Raw genomic sequence first — 17,012 nt, 5'->3', positions numbered from 1 at the left:
ATTTTGATAATCCTATACCTTCCTATATAGATCCATATCACAAATTAATGTCGTAGTATAATGTATGATATATATATATATATATATATATATATATATATATTGTACATCATACTACGACTTTAATTTGCGAATCACATTTAAACATATGAATATATCACATATATGTATATTTTAAATATTTGTATTTACGTGATATTTCAATGGATGTTGATGTGTATATAAACTCTTGTTGAATGATATACTGATTCAGATCAGTAAAATCAGCAAACACGAAATGTTGACTACATGAACATATCTTTTTTAATAAGCGTAGACTCTACATTAACATGGAGACAATTATGATAAAAACAAGCGCAGTGCAGAGTATATAGGCACATGCACAGACAAAAACAGGCACCGGATACAAAAACAAAATTAATGTAAAATACAGACACGAAGAGCAAAGAAAATGAGTAGTGGGAAACTTGGGGGGGGGGAGGGGAGGGGAGGGACGAGGTTCCTTTAATCGGTATAATACATAACCAATCCCTAACCATTAAATCTTAGAACACCTTTGTAAAAGGACACTCGAGTTAAAATGCATTTATAATTCAATCATAATTTTTTTTCTAAAACAGAATGTAACATATTATGAGAACCGTAATACAAATGGTCTTGATTACAACACAATGGTTGACTGTACGAAGAAAATCAGAGCTAGTTAAAGGGACTGGAAAGCATATGTAGTTCCAAATCAAACATTAGATTCACCAGAATTTGCTATCGTTCAATGACATTATACAATGATTATTGCGAATCTTTCAAAAACAGGAACGTTCCATTGGTATTCTTTTGATCAGAGTGATCATTGGATCATGATATTCTACAATATGGTACTAAAACAGAAAACAATATGTGAGATCAAGCGGTACACTGATTTTAAGACGATCTACAAAAGAGACGGCTACTTGTAATCTATGTACAGTCAACTTAATTCACTTAATAAAGCATCTTCCGCCATGTCCCGCAAGATCAATTTTTGATCTTTATTCATTGTACATTTGTGTAAATATCTATCAGTGTCTATAGTATGCTACATAATTCATCTCTGTTGCTTAATTGTAGTCTGTTTGCAGATGATACGAGCATTTGTTTGATCACGATCATGAAACTTATATACACTGCATGCATGACCACAGTACTTAACTAAGATCTAATCAAAGTTCCACTGAATATGTTTCACACGTAACAGACTCTCACCAAATATTGATAAAACCAATTATGTTATCTTTATATAAATGATAGCCCTCAACCAATACAGAGTATCATTATTCACATCAAACAACATCAAACATTATCAGCAATTTGCTACGGAAATTGAGAGAATATGTCATTTTCAACGCACTGCAAATATTTTCTAAAGCACCCATACTACCTCATATCACAAACTGTGATATTGAATGGGGAAACTGCGGTATCAGAAACACAAATTCTACATTGTCATTGTGAAAAATGAGCAGGAAGACTTTTCATTGGTTCTCATTACTTAGCACACACTGGATGTTTGTTTTATGAATTAAAGACTCAGAATAACATTATCTGTAAAATATACACTTATGGCAACCGCAATAGTCAAGTAATTCAATATTTGAAATTTGAAATTTGAAATTGAAATTTATTCATATTCCACATGGTGGACATTATATGATAGAATACACAGGGTATAACACATAGTGGACATTATATCAAAACTATACAGAGTATATTACATGTATATACAAAATATAGTGATATTCTGAGATATAGAATAACACCATATACAAATGTGGAGGGGACTACTTAGAAGCACTGCTTGTTAAATGTAGTCCCCCTGCAGATTATAGACAAAATGATATCAAAGATAAGGCTGAGTGAAATAACAAAAACACCATAATTATATACACTATTTACAAGGGCACATGAACCGTACCATGGATATACAAGCAAGTCATGTATATGTTACAAAGCACAAGTTTATGTATAAAGTGTTTACAGTGTACATTAGTGTACCATTAGAATAATGAATGAAACAGAAGATAACCTTCCGAGTAAACTTAATGAAAGTACTTCTAGAAAACATTAATTTAAATATACATACGTTTTATTACCATAAAACTGTTTATTAATACTTATCAAGAAACACATTTTTGAGCTTACACTTAAAACTATTCAAGCTCTGAGCTTGTTTTAGTGAACGATCGAAGGAATTCCAAAGCTTAGGACCAGTAAACATGAAATTTATGTTAGCAAAACTAGTTCTATTTTTAGGAAGATGATAATCATTCGCATACCTTGTTGAGTAATTATGTATAACATTATTTTTTCGAAACATTTCCTTAAATAAAGCAGGAGTAGCGTTAATTTCTACATTGTACATAAAACAACCCAGCTGAAGACGATATAAATCAGTAATCTTAAGAATACGGTTTTCTTTAAACAAAACATCAGTGTGTGATCTATAAGCGGTATTGCATATCAAACGCATCGCTCTTTTCTGCAAGAGAAGCACCCTGTCCATTTTAGTTTGTATTGCATTTCCCCATGCCATTACGCCATAATTAAGGTAAGGAAGAATAAGAGTTGAATATAACATAAGAAGCACTGACTTGGGGAGAATCCGTTTAACGTGGTTAATGATGCCAATATTTCTTGAAACTATCTTACAAATATTATCAATATGACAATTCCAAGTTAGCTTATTGTCAATTGTAATACCGAGAAATTTTGTAGTCTTGACTTCTTTAATAACATAATTATCAAATATCACTTGGTCAGGAAGTTGTTTAACAGAGTTACTGAATAACATGTAATTGGTTTTTTGTTTATTTAAAGATAATTTATTTGCTTTTATCCAATTTGTTACATGTGTAAGTTCTACATTTAAAACTTCTACTAACTTATTAGGATCACTGTGAGTATAGAATACGTTTGAATCATCAGCAAAAAGGATGAAAGAGAGAACGCTCGAAGAACATCGAATGTTATTTACATAAATAGAGAATAGCAGTGGACCAAGAAGGCTTCCTTGGGGAACTCCACACGTGATTGGTACCGTAGACGAATTATTATCCATCAATGGTAACAAATTGCTTTTTTCCAGAAAGATAACTTTCGAACCATTCCAGAGCCTTACCTCTAATACCATAGTGCGCAAGTTTGTATAACAGAATGTCGTGATTTATAGTATCGAATGCTTTAGAAAAATCTAAGAACAAACCGATAGTATGACAGGATTTTTCGATTGAAGCTGAAATGGTATTTATTAAACTTAGAATGGCATGAGTTGTGTTATGTTTTTCTCTAAAGCCAAATTGGGAGTTAGATATGATGTTGTGAGATTCAAGGAAGGTAGTTGTCCTTGAATGAACAATTTTTGATAACGAAGTTAACAAAGATATTGGCGATAGTTACTGATACATAATTTGTCTCCTTTCTTGAATATTGGAGTCACCTTTGCGAGTTTCATTTCAGATGGTACTTGACCAGATTGTAGTGAAAGGTTATATAAAAACAATAAAGGATCTGCTATACAATGTATAATGTCTTTGATAAGGACATTGCCAATGTCATCATAGCCAGGGGCTTTGTTTGCTTTGAGCTGAAGCACAATTTTGATTAATTCTTGCCTGTCAATTGGCTTGAAAAAAATTGAGTGGTCGTTTGGTGAGGAAAGAAATTCGTAAAATGATTTATCACTTGGAGTAATAGTTTGTGCTAAGTTTGAACCTATCTTTGAAAAGTATGAGTTAAAAATCTCGGCAATTTCAGACTTGTCCTCAATGATAGTATTATCAACTTGAACTTTAGAAATGGGATTTACAGCCTTCCCTCTATTCAAAACGGTATTTATCACTTTCCAAGTGTTCTTGATATCACATTTGAATTGACTCAATTGGTCCGCAAAGTATTTTCTTTTAGCTAATCTGAGTGTATTGGTAAGAATATTTCAACTAATCTTTATTTTAAGCGTTTGATCGCAAAAAGGAATAATCTAACTTCACTTTTGTAAATTTCAGATAGTTGCGATTCGAACAAAATATTTTACAAAATAAAATTACAACAAAGTCAATATCCGAGGGTGCCGCCGGTCTTCTCATAGCGAGGGTACCAATGACCTTTGACCACCCCGATCCGCAGCACCCCCCCCCCCCCCCTCACCCCTACCCCTATTTACACACACAAATAGGCCTAATACTTTCCTTGGCCCCTGCATTGAATAGTGCTCCTATTTTTCATGTTAACTCGTTCCGGACGAGTCGCGAGTATACTCAGGCAAGCGTCTATGGGAAATGTATGTTGTAGCAAAATCGGCAGTCCTCAACGGGTTGTTAAGTACAAAATGTACTCGTTTATGCACCGAGGTCTGCATCGGGTCCACACACAGATCTCTCTAGATCAGTGGTTCAAAGAGACAAAAGCGCCCCCACATAGACGAGGATGCACATGATTCTTTACAATCATGAGAATCGTGAGACCGAACTCGATCGCTTTGATGGCGTCAAAAAGGTTATGATACATTCGTTACATAGTGCTCACACGGGTAAATATTTCCCCACAGAGACGTGTGTTAAAATTCAAAATTCAAAAATTCTGTAGAATAGCCGGGAGAAAGAGATGTTTAATCTTCACTAACCTGAAAAAGTGAGATATACCCTTTCATCCATCAAATTTCCAAGGGGGGTTCTTCAGCTCAAACTCTGTAAAAGGGTTCGCAAAGCCAAACTACGAGTTCTTTTTACTCAAAAAATCACATATGATTTTCTGTTCCTGCCCCCAATCACATAATCCCTTCAAAGTCCCTCATAGTCCCTTCAAATTCCATGAGGAAAGCGTTCATCTTCCAACCAAACTGCAGTTTGTAGAGGAATTCATACTCAATATCTGCAGCTATTCAGTTTTTTGCCAAACTGCATTTCTGATTTTTGAATAATGTTTTTCTTCATTTATTTTAGTGTCTTTGATACGATTTTGTGATACGGTCAGGGATATTCCATTATATTCACAGGTGTGAGCCCTATAATACGTGATAAACTCTAAAATGGCTGTCTGTTACAGAAGGTAATGTAGGTACCTAAGTACTGGAGGCTCTTTTGACTGGTTCATATTTCGCGTTCGCCACAAACCGAGAGATGGCGCTAATCCTCTGAGCACGCCACGGACCTGAGAATGTATCGCCACGAATAAAAAGAATTCTGCAACAGAACTACTGTATACCGCAGGCACTACCTAAGTTGTCACCCCCACTTGATCCCTGTACTGGGGTTGAGATCAATGCTTCAAATCAATTCTGTCGCAAAAGCAGAAAGAAAAATATAATTATCCCGTTTTCGGTGCCATTATTACAGATGCTGCATCATTAACGCTATCTTACGGCATTGTGTCTTTTGTACTTGACAGAAATATTGTGGTTTTTACTTTTCTTTTCCTTCAATCTTCTTCGCACTTTTATTCTTGCCTTGCTATCTCTTTTCCTTCTTTCTTCAAATTATCATAATTCTCTCCTTTCTTCTTTCCCATTGCTTGCTTTTACCTAATTTTCTGACGTTGAGGCTGTAAATTTTGTTTCCACCAGCAAAAATATGACTCGACAAGCATTTAATTTTTTTTTCTAATACTCGAAACAAAATAATGAGCGTCTAAGATAACACAGGCAAAAACAAAATGGAAATAATATTCTGACTGTATTTCGACTAGTTGTCTGTTTTCAGCAAGATTTTGATATACTGTATAAATTATTCAAGTTGACTCAACATGTCTGAATGTAATGTAAATGATAAAAAATGATAATTCTATCTGTATTCTGGCCAAATACTTAAAGAGTGGCCGAATTTGAAAAGTTAACTGTGTTAAAAAACAATGCTCTCTGTCACAATAACGCTGCAAAACTAAAAGATGTATAGATTAGGCAGTTATATCACAGTTTCAATAATCTCTATCCTGCCAAAGTCTTGTGAAGGTCCGTCATGGATTTTCTAGAAAAAGCTAAAAATGTATGAAGAGCTACATTACGCACGACGCGTTCTTTGCAAAATAATGAAAGAGATTCAGTCTGTGGGGGCGCTGTGGCATAGTGGATACGACTCCCGATTAAGCCAGTTCGTAATTAGCTCATGTACACCTTGGTACAAATGACCTTTCTTTTTTCTCAGTTGGTTAGGCACTTAACTCGTTTTCAAAGCGGTATAATGCGTAAGCTTGCCCGACATAACAATTTGTGGAATTCATGTTCAAACAAAGAATGAGCTTCTGCTTAGACCAGGTGACCAGAATAGTCAGTCAGTTGACACTTTACTGCAGCAGGCATCTAATTCATTGTTTCGTATGGAATGCAATAAGAACCTTTTTTCTTTTGATATTGCAAATGCCAGGCTTGCTATCAGGTGGATGTGCTGGCAAGCACTAATTAGATAAGGATTACATGAATAATCATCACATCACAGATGCTCATCTCAGTGAATTAATAAACCAAAATGCCTGTTGGTACAAATGACCTTTTTCTGCTCATGCGCGTGGAATTACGAACTGGTCTAGTGCTTATACGTCATTGGACAAGATGCTTACTCACCATGTCCCTCTCGATCCAGTTGTAGAAATGGGTACCTGGCAACGCTAGGGTAATGATAATAGCAGGGCCCTCCGGTAGAACAGTGACAACACTGTGCACAGAGGCTACCCTGGATAAATAAGACCGTATTATTATCATCATTATTCCCCAATCACATCATTGTGATCGGATCATTCTGGTCACCTCTTCTAATCAAGAAAGTTCATTCGAACATGATTGCTCTTAACCTGTTCCTTACTGATTACGGTGGCCTCTGAAATATGTCAGTGGGGATTTAAGAATTCAGTATGGAAAGAGTTAAGTATTTTGTCGGGTATAAACGCTACTGATTTTCTTTGGGTTTTCTCCTTCAGAAACCACTGCCCTGCTGCATACTGTATGGCCTTTATCAGTACCAATGATAAATCAAACCACCTCAGGAACTTCCTGGGCAATTCCGCGGTTAGTAACGTTACATTTGAACAAATTAAGATATTTGTTTTTACTACTAAATTACCATTTATTCATTTCAAGCCAAAATTATGTCAAAAACATGTTCATCATTCCCAGGTTTATGATACAGAAAAGAATGAATACAATCCAAGAAATAATAGCACTGCTATGGCAACTTAAAGGGCTGGTTAGTAACGTTACGAAAAAAGGACATGACAAAAAAATCAATGTCTTGTAACAAAAAGTGTGCAAAAATTCAAGTTACTTCAAACAAAGTGTTGCATTAATTTCAATTATTGCATCATGACAAATGTTCACACAATGTTTTTTAGCAGTTCGACCAATAATTTCTTAGCTAGACCCCCAAAAGCATGGTTTAGTAACGTTACATTTGTCCGGAGTAATTCCGCAGGTCATTTCACCCTTTTGTAATTGACAAAATGTCACATGACTTCTGGAGTATTTAAATGTATGTATCTTTTACCCTTTAGCAAAACTTTGAGGAAAAAATTTCAAAGGAACCCACTGTAATTTGCATTTAAGTGAATTTCAGCATCCCCAGTCCCACATGTACATTTTAAATGATGGTTTTAGATCTCGCGAAATCAATCAATACGAAAGATAAAATCTACTGAATTTGAAAGACCTTAATGATTGGTGAACATCCATGGCATTAGTTGATACCTAGATTAAAGAGTAAGATAAAGAGGCACATTTCTTTTATCCATGTCATGTCCACCTAACTGCGGAATTGCCCTCCTCGTCAAAGAAGGATTTTCAATCAGCTCCTCTTAAGTCAGTTTTATTACCTGCAACACGCAAAATCAGCTGTTTCAGAGAAAATCATCGTGATTTGCCGACGAAGGAAACTTCCGTGTTGGTTTCGGCTTCCTTCGCTGAAACACATTGGTAAGCGCCTGAAGAGTAAATCCGCAGATCCCAGCTGCAAACAAGCAAGCTCCCGTTAAGTAGAAGCAGGCGCTGTAGGAACCAGTGGATTCGTAGAGTACACCTGTAAAGAAGGATTTATACAGATTGGTAGCTCACTAATTTATGCCATTCTCAGGCTTTATACATGAAATATTTCTGCATTGACATTAGAAATTGTAATTATCCTTCTCATTTCTCTCCGTTTTCCTATAGGCCTATATAGAAAATGCTAATTCCAACGGCCTTTATAGGCCTACATTATCAGCTCCATAATCGTCTGTAGGTTTCATTACAGTAACATCCAAAAAAAAAATGTCACATGTTTCGTCAAAATCGAATAATATGGACATACAATATCTGAAATTTTTCGTCGAATCAGGCCTATATTCAAATAGAAAAAAAAAAATGAGTCTCTTATATCAGTGGCTTTGCACCAAAAAAAAAAAAAAAATATGATAATTACGTACGTTTGGTGGATCATTACATAACATCCCTTTTCTTATAAAAGTTGTAATTACTGGATGATGATAAAACTGCTGTCATGTGATTTCAAGGTCAGATCTTCTCACTAATTTCGTGTTCGCATGCATACAGGATGACACACGGTGAATGATTATTTTTGTAGAACTTTACATGCGGCCATGAAATAACTGATTTGTTATATCATAGGAACCTTTGAAATGCCATCATAATCTTAAGGTCGTCCTATCTTTTTTTTTAATCAAAAACTCTGCCATATTGTTTGATATATTGTTTTGGGCAAAAATTACGACTTCCCAAACCTAGAACTGAATATTTGAAGAAGTCATTTAAATATAGATATGCTAAGGAATATAATGACCTTCCCATGGATATTAAAATTTCCTATAAGACTTTTACCTTGCACGTAGACGCATATAACTTGTCCGATTCCCTGGAAGAATGCCTGTAATGCAAATACCGTCGGTAGCTCTTCTCGGGAGGTGACAGACTTCGTCACTGGTGGAACGAGGGCCAACGCAGTACCCGCTCCGAAGCCAAAAATGACACCGAAGATGGCGAACGCCGCAAAGGGCGTGAAAAGGGCGATTATAAAATTCCCAGCGAATGCCAGCGTAGCTGTAATCCCAAAGAGCATCGGAGGTGAAACTACGTCATAATCCAGGAGGAAACCATGAGAAAGTCTCACTACCAAAGTACACACTCCACTGATAGTGAAGATGTAAGTTGCTTGCAGTTCACCAATACCGGATGCAATGGCATAGCTGGTGACGTATGTATAGGTTGGAAAGTAGCCACATCCAAAGAAAAATACTGTAACACAGAGTAACACAACTATAGGGCTCTTGAAAAGCAAATTCAGTCCTGTGAGGTCGAAAAGGGCTTTGATGAATCTGCAAAAGGTTGCAACGGGAGTGTATGGCTTACTGGTAGTCTGGTCTTGGGTACAAGCTGATTGCTGCATGTCGTCATGTTTCTGGACTTGAGGTTGTGGAGCGAATCGTTTATCTTCCTGGATAGACACCACGCGGCTGACTGTTGCTACGGAGCAGCGTCTTGCTACCTTGGTGTCGGAAGTTTTCTGGCAATTCTCGTCCATCCACAAAGAGAGTGGTCGTATCACCATTGCGGCTACGCAGAAATGAGCTACCATACCCGCTAAGATAAGGACTGCACCCCGCCAAGCGAAGACGTTGATGAGCACCGTTGTTAGGAGTGGCCCTACCATAACTCCCACGCTGGCGCCGCCAAAGGCAACTCCGTTGGCGCAACCGTGCCAGCGGTCGAAATAGATTCCAACGGCAATAACACATCCTTGGTCAACAAGCCCATATGATATACCTGACGTGAAAGTAAGAAAAATGTGCTATCACCATCATCCTTTCGTTGAGTGTTCATGATCACTCATATCAGATATTTACTGTTGGTAAAAAAAAAAGAAGGACTTAATGTTTATTCCAAGCTTCTTTTTTTCTCAACATGAATATCAATAACTAGTATCATTATCCTCAAGGTAAACTAAACACTTGGCTGCAAAGTCACATCAGTCATATTATAGTCCTAACAAAATTCCCGTTTGAACAGTGCTTTGAAAAGTTCCGAAGTCCAGGCGACTTTCATATATAATTTCACATCATGTTGTACATAAATCGACAGCTTCATGTTTAGATTCGTGGAAATAATTGTAGTCCTTGAGCAGGGAAACGATATCATTAAAAAAAAAAAAAAATACACCGAACAATGATGATGGCATAGGAGACACAAATATTTCAGAAAAGTAGCCATAGTAACTCAATGTCAATACCGCTTGCTTAACAAGTTTACCAGTGTAGAATTTGATGTGTGCTTGTTTTGTTCTGCTTCCTTGAGCCCCCATTCATGCATTCTTATGATGATGCTCCTATGTCATCATCCGTAATTGTTCTTTGTGATTTGTTATCATTTTGAAAACATTTTTGTTCCTCATTTCAATCACAATAAATTCTGAAACTCTGTGCCCCCCAATGTAACCAATTTATGTTGTTTAATCGCATAAGTCTGAAAATCATACGGAGTTTTCCTTTAAGACGTAACACTCACCTGATACAACGCTGCATGAAATGATGTGCCACAGCTTCGTTGCAAAAGACAAGCAGATAAGGGAAACGAAGGCCAGGACACCTCCAATGAACAATAGAGGGCGGCAGCCCAGGGTGCGGTAAACAGCGCCCGCTATCGGACCTGTTGACAAGGAGTTGGGTGGTTTGTTTTTCACCAAATTGTGTACATATTCATCCAAAGCCAAAGAAGATTCACCAGACTCCCAGTTGGAGCAAACAAACCCAGACGTTACACCTACGCTATTCCGAACTATGTGCAGATAGAGAAGTCAAAATCTCGCCTATTTGCTCAAGTGGCTTTGTCCACTCCGTCCATTTTGACACATGTATTAAAATCATTGTCTTTCGAGCTAGAGATTTTAAACAGTATAATTCCACTGGCAGGACTGGTAACTTTCTCACTGTTAAGCTACGCAACACTCATTTTGTGTCCCTGCATTAACATTTGGTAGCTTTGAAATAATCCGTGGAAAACGACAAGTCAGCCAGCCCTCATTCTCACATTTATGGGGGCTTGTCCGGGAGAGGGTATACACCACTGTGTTCGTTCATGTAATATTGATTTTATATCGCACATTTCTCGTCCTGAAATGATTCTTCCCATTGCTTTGTTTTAGTTACTAGTAGGACCCCCTACTGCTGTTGTTTGCCATAGCATTTCTAGAAAAGAGAAGATGCATGATATTTCTCTGCTTTCTGTAAATACCATAAATGTTGCTCCTTTGGGGGACCTGTCGACAGTTTCCAGATTTTGATTGCACATTGATTGCAAAGATTTTTATTAAAGAAAAGAAATCCAACCGCAGTATTCCTCACTTTAAAAGAAAGAATATTCATCAAGCATTTTTTTTTTAAAGAATATTTGTAAGCCCATGTTATTTCAACAAGGAAAGTGCATTCCTTGCTGAAAAAGAACCTGAGACAACTGGCGATAAGTCTGAACAAGTGTTGCATTTGTCAGGTTACATGTAGACGGGCAAGTCAACGGCATGACTGCCGGCCTTGCAATCTAACTGTTCAAGCTCTTCGCAAACGTTTATCTCGAGGAAATTAGACCAGCATGGCGGCATAAATACAAAACAAGACTAAACACAAAGACAGTAATACTAAAACGACTCCGTGGAGATTTAACCCTTCCGATATTCTAGGAGGTATTGAGTCTATCACATAACTTGCTAGACTCTTAACAAAGGCTTTACTTTAAAATAAAAGGAGAGGGAAAATAAAAGTGTATATACTATGTTATATACAATATATTATATACATGTATAAACCTGTATGAAATCTTTAAATTGGATGAAAAGCACTTTTTACCAAAGATTTTGCACATTTGTTTATAAATTCATTTTAAATTTTTTACAGTTTGATATTCGCATTGGCTGTGGTTGCAGTCATCGGTGATCGGCTACGAAGTCTTTGATAATCACCACACACACTTATTCTTAGAGCAATAAAGGCATGTCAGGGCTAGCGGAGCGTTTTCAAAAGTGGGGGAGGGGGCACTTCCGGGTTTCATGAGCTAACAAGCAAAAAAAAGGCCTTCTCCGCAACTTCTGTTGTGCTACTTCCGGGTTTCTTCAGCTGACAAGCAAAAAAAAAAAAAGAATAAAAAGGGCTTCATCTCATCTTTCTCATTCCATGACACTCAAAAAAAAAAAGACCAAGTAAAAAAAACAAGTTAAAAAAAGTTGGGGGGGGGGGGCCAAAATGATCACACCTTATATATTCCTTTGTATGGTACTAAAAGGTGGGGGGGGGGCTGCCCCCCCCCCCCCCCCCCCCGGTTCCGCCGGCCATGCATGCCACTCCAGCCTTCAGCCCACACTACTCTAGATATACGTATGTCAGTGTGATATTAACAACCATAGGCGCGAAAATGTTATCTCAGCAGAGAAGAGTCCTTTGTGCTCTGCACATGGGATGTTGTTAACGTTTGTCCAATCGGTGCCTGGTAAACATTTTGTGTAACCATTTTTTATTTATTGTTATCAATCTGTAGTCAGTGTGTTATGAAAATGTCTTTATCGTCTGTCAATCTTGCGTTGTCCACATAGATAACACCCACAGTAAAACTTTGGAAAACCATTTCTTAGTAGTACAGACGACAAATTAGTTTTAAAGCTAGTCGCGAGATCTTTGGAGCAAAGGACGAAACACTGCCAATTTGAATCTTTATCAGCTTATGTGGTTGGGCATGCCATTTTAAAGATTTTTTTTCAAGAAATGAGTTTTCTTTTTCCTACCTGATTGCAAATAATTAGATTCATTTGCAATATTTCGGTTGCGTTGGTTTTTTCATTCTGATACCAGTTTGTACGTTAAATGCCCTGGTATATGCCAAAATGACTTCTACTTACAGATCCTAACTCTGAGTAAAAAGAGAGAAAATTCAGATTTCTCAAGAAAAGTCACATATTTATCAATAACTTTATCATTTCAACTCGTTTATTGAAAATCAAACAAACTAAAATACCAATGAAACACGTTCATACGCACCAGCACAGTAGCGAAGACACGTGACAATGGAGTACGACCAGGCCAGCTGAGCGGCTGGGATTCCAAGTTGACCCGCCCACTCTCCGATGAACACAGAAATCGCAACAACCTGAGTGGTCAAAACTGTCCTTGCAATGAAAACAGCTATCACAACGACCACAGCCCAGCGACCGTCCACTGGGCTTTGATTCCTCTTTAATGCTGATCTCTCGTCTGGCTGGGTGACGTCTTCCGAGACGCTCGTATCATTTGAGACTTTTTGGCGCTCAGCCATGCTCACGTTCCTTCCCTTTGTACCATTCAATAAATTCCTGAAAATAAAGAAAGCAATTGAAAGGCGCAAAAAGTACAAACGTCATATCGGGATTTCTTTTTATATTAAAAAAAAAAGAATGTACCGCTGATTTTTGGCACTGGTGATGATCGAATACTCTCACAAAGCGTTTGTGGTGACGTTCGACTTTGAAATTGAAAGAGCAAAATGCAATATAAGTGAACGCTATATCTTGTGCATGCATGAAACAAAAAACAAATGCAAAACTTGAATGGTTCTCCAAAAAATGTGATCATTCCTAAAACGATTATAAGGACATAGTAGATAAACTTGCAGGTACACACGAACACACACTCACACAGGCGTTCAAAATTGTTTTCAATTATCATGATTATGAGGTCGATTTTTGTCCGTTTGTAATGAAGTACAGTATATAGTAATAGATTTCTTCGAAGATAAGACATGATAAGGGATAAGTAAATCATAATCGGTCATGCCTTACCCATCTACAAAAAAAAGACCAAAAACAAAAAAACAAAACAAAAACAAAACAACGAACAAACAAACAAAACCTAAATCTGCAATGCAAGGGAACATTAACAACTTACTGTGCAGTATGAAGCAGATCTTGTGAGAGCCCTTCTTGGTTGAAACCACTTCGTTCGTGCGTTTGACTGCTATAGGGTAATGACTGCATGCCGATCGGTCTCGTGCCTTTTGAATTGCTCTGGCTTTATAGGCCTGCCACAGATTCCCAAGTATCACGTGAGCACTTTCCGTATTTTTGTGACGTCATTTATGTATGGGTGAGGAGCTATTCTATGTTCGCAGAGCATTGCAAGTTCACGAGAAGGAGATGAGTTCTGCAAGGAGTGGAAAATAGACCCTTTATTATAATATTGATATCATTATTCTTCTACCAACTGATCTTGAAGTTGTCATGGGATGGCATTACCTCGAATGTTACAAGTATCATTGCATGCTATTGTAACTTGCATCACTATTTGGGGGGAAATGATTTATATTTTTATAAATGTCAACTTTGTTATAATACAATTTCCTTGTGAAATTTTATTGAGACTTGCGCTATTATAATACGGAGCCATTCCCGAAGAGAAAGTTACGGAAAGCAGTTAAACATGCAAACATGATCATACTACTATTGCCCATCTTTAGTAAGTAGGGATGGCGAAAAGTAATTTCCACCATTATGAGATATCTTCCCAAGAATGTGGTTTGTCATTATGCCATCAGACACGAATCCAGGCAGATCCAGTTTGGCCACATGAGGTACTTCAAATAAATTATTTTCGAGTGGCGGCACCGAGCATGGGTTCAAAGGAAACAAGAAAGTTGTGACACCATTCTCATAAACTTTGCTTTTCACATCATATCATTGTTCTTTTATCAAAAAGCAAAAAGCGCCAAGGGCGGTCGGGGTTGTAGATCCCCCCCCCCGCCCACCCCCTCGGTGTTGATTACGAGCTAACATAATCATACACAACAAACAAGTATAATAAATTATGTGACCGTGCATCACAAAACGAACACAAAGTCGCATGCAGTGAATTTGTGTGAGGACTGCAAATAGGTGAAATGGGTCAACCTAGCCAATCTTGAGTTTTTCATATGTTCTGAAAGAGCAAGTCTTCTTCTACATTATGTTAAAGTTTGGGGTCATAAAACAAACAGGAAACTGTGTTTTTAGCAGTTTTTCTCAAACACTTTTTGTAGAACAGTGTGATTAGATATTTCTAATAGAGCCCACTTTTCATTTCTTAAAAATCCTGTACACACTCTTAACTTTCAACTCTAATAACTTTTGAAAGGATGATGCTACTGCTTTGAAAGTTGTCATTAATCATGGACAAAATGTGTTAATAAAGCAGGCCTAATTTCATCTTAATTTGATAATTCCTTCATTGTTATCACTCCAGTGGTTAACACCCTGTTTTTTGTCCCATTCATGGCACATCTAGATTGGCTTGGACAAGATTACTAGTAAGCGCTTGAATAGACTCTTTACTTCAGAGCCTCTTTTCTCACTTCACACTTTTCCAGAGTTAGTGCTTTCTTTCCAACATTTAGATAGGTTAGGAGAGTCCATTTGGTTTGAGTTATACACCATTTTAAAGCTTAGAGTCTGCTCTTTTAGAATAAAAAATCCATGTCTTGCGACTTTTTGTTTGTTTTGTGATGCAAGGTCACATATGGAACACACAATGTAATTGATCTCTCCACGTACACTCAAGGAGATTGCAAACATTATGTGAGCACAATAAAGAATACCATAATTATCTAAAGTGGGTCCCACATACCACAATAGTTACCCATAACAAACAATTTCGAGGTTTTGTAAAAGAAAAAGAAAGAATGAATCCATGACCGATATAACCTTCGGTGATTCAGCTGTAAATCGAGTAATGTCCCCTTGTCTCCAAAAAAGAAAGAAAAGAAGTTGATTCTGAGATACAATCAGAAAGATTTACCACTAGTGAAAGTAGGCTTTTGTAAGAATAGAAGTACTCGTATACACGCGTTATCCACTTTGAATAAACAAAACTTTTAACCAAGGAGGTTCAAGAGATACAGTTCCAACTGCCGGTAGTTATTCAAACAGTTGTCATTTTTCTATGGATGCACGAATGCATTTTGTTTAGGTCTTTAATGTTCAGGGTTTGATGCCGCCATTTTCCTACGCAATCTAAAGATTCATTTTCCAACGGCAACACGATATCGGGCATATATTTTGCTTGTTCATTTCTCAAAGGAAACCAAATTCTTAATATAAATGAAGATCAGGTGACACCAATAATATCATGATATGACAAAATTACATGATAATGAAAGAGATTTTTTTTTTTTTGCAATAACATATCAAAGTAAAACAAAATGATCCTAATAAAAAGTGGGTCCCACCTTTCATTAGGACAGCTTTGTTTTGGATATCTCAGCCATTTCAAACCAATTTTCACCAAATAAACTTTGAATTCATTTTAGAATTATATGTTTTTCTTGTTTTTCATAAGAAATTTCGCATCATCTAAAAAAATCATCATCGTAAATGTTGGAAACCTGAAGCCCCCTCTCAACCCTTCAAACTTTCACTTTGAAAGAGCGCTTGACTTTTAATAGCTGTTTAAGAAAACAGGGGCCATGACATTACCCTTGACAAAATGACTCAATGGAATGTTTACTCTTCATGAAAGAATGAAGTTTTGTGAAATTCTCCTTTTATTTCCCTATTAAAGTCCGACATGACGTCACGAGGTGCAGTGGTCTCCTTATCCAGCGATGACGTCACTGAAACTTGAAGAATTTAAAACTTTTGAATCGAGTCTCCGATCTTCCTCAAACTTTCTCTGATATATCTACTAACGTTGCTGCTTTCATTCAATCCACTTTTTTATTTGGGCTGTGGTTTTCTCTAAACGAGATCAGACTTCACATAAGTGATAAAGCTAGCACATAAAGAAAAAGTCAAACCCGTCCCAAAATGCTTGCGAAAGTATAAATCTTAGCTGTATGTTGTGACAGTGTTTGATCTATCACTTTTCCGATTAATCCCGACAAATGAAACTAATATGGAATAATCTTCAAGCACAGTTCTTTATAAATTGGTATGTCAGATTAGCGTTAAGACATGTCACAGTCGGGTAATTTTGATGTTTATCCCAGCAAAATTAGATTTTGTGCAATTCTATTCGTCTATCCC

General features: G+C 37.0%; 1 protein-coding gene across 1 annotated transcript; it reads right to left on the bottom strand.

Annotated features, from left to right (window-relative positions):
* Positions 1-7,851: 7,851 nt before the first annotated feature.
* LOC139739300 (monocarboxylate transporter 12-like) lies at positions 7,852-13,297 on the bottom strand. The gene is made up of 4 exons (XM_071649916.1): positions 13,024-13,297; positions 10,508-10,648; positions 8,828-9,769; positions 7,852-8,030 (listed from the first exon to the last, which is right to left on the bottom strand). Exons 1-4 carry the CDS (start codon positions 13,295-13,297, stop codon positions 7,852-7,854), a joined length of 1,536 nt encoding a protein of 511 aa, XP_071506017.1.
* Between the last annotated feature and the right edge of the window lie 3,715 nt (positions 13,298-17,012).

The sequence above is a fragment of the Diadema antillarum genome, unplaced genomic scaffold (assembly GCF_040938485.1).
Source record: "Diadema antillarum isolate AM-2024a unplaced genomic scaffold, OU_Dant_1.0 seq00000793_RagTag, whole genome shotgun sequence".
NCBI lineage: Eukaryota > Metazoa > Echinodermata > Echinoidea > Diadematoida > Diadematidae > Diadema > Diadema antillarum.
Note: the sequence above shows the minus strand (reverse complement) of the source record. Positions and strands in the feature narration are given on the sequence as shown.